This window comes from Olea europaea, unplaced genomic scaffold, assembly GCF_002742605.1.
Source record: "Olea europaea var. sylvestris unplaced genomic scaffold, O_europaea_v1 scaffold894, whole genome shotgun sequence".
Taxonomy (NCBI): Eukaryota; Viridiplantae; Streptophyta; class Magnoliopsida; order Lamiales; family Oleaceae; genus Olea; species Olea europaea.
Genome location: NW_019267410.1, coordinates 1 through 682, shown reverse-complemented (window position 1 = coordinate 682; position 682 = coordinate 1). Strand labels below are relative to the sequence as shown.

The 682-nt window shown below is 41.5% G+C and overlaps 1 protein-coding gene across 1 annotated transcript; it reads right to left on the bottom strand.

The window, feature by feature from the left end:
* Window positions 1-184: 184 nt before the first annotated feature.
* On the bottom strand, window positions 185-610 carry LOC111392166 (heavy metal-associated isoprenylated plant protein 6-like). Its single transcript, XM_023017433.1, has one exon. The coding sequence runs from the start codon at window positions 608-610 to the stop codon at window positions 185-187; it is 426 nt and encodes a 141-aa protein (XP_022873201.1).
* Between the last annotated feature and the right edge of the window lie 72 nt (window positions 611-682).

Here is a 682-nt window from a genome sequence, read left to right as displayed (position 1 = left end):
CAAAATTGAATATTTGATTAACTAAGCAACGTACAAAGAAAATAACAAACCATCATAACAGCCGTACTAAAACAAACTATTCTCATTATATCATACTTTGCCTACTTTTTCCTCTTAACACTATTTTCTTTATTTACAATTGAAAATTTCAACTCACTACCTAAATGACAAGGTAGTGTCATTTTCACATGACGAAGCAAGCATTTGGGTTTTCATCGCTGAACATTTGATCAGTTTCATGCAAGTAAGTCGGTGGTGGTGGTGGTGGCGGCCCTGGTGCATAATGTGCCGCATGACCAGTATAAGCATAATCTTGGTGGTGGGGGTACATTGGCACACCATAGCCTTGATTTGCATAACTTTGATTGTACATAGGCACAGCATAGTGTGTTTCTGGATTGTACCCATTGAACTCCATTTTGTTGATCTCAACCTTCTTCCCCTCACTTCCTTCTCCACCACCGGTGGTGGCTTTGGCATCGTCTTTCTTCTCGCCACCGCCTTCTTTCTCCTTCTTGTTTCCACTGCCTTCAGCTTTCTTTGGAGGGATAATTTCTACGCTCCTCTGTAGTTTCTCTTTCAAGTATGCCGCAAGATGCTTCGCATCCATTGTCCCAATAACCGTTACCAAATCTTTTTGTAAATCCGTTGATACCGAGTTCACCCCTGTCGAGCAAGACAA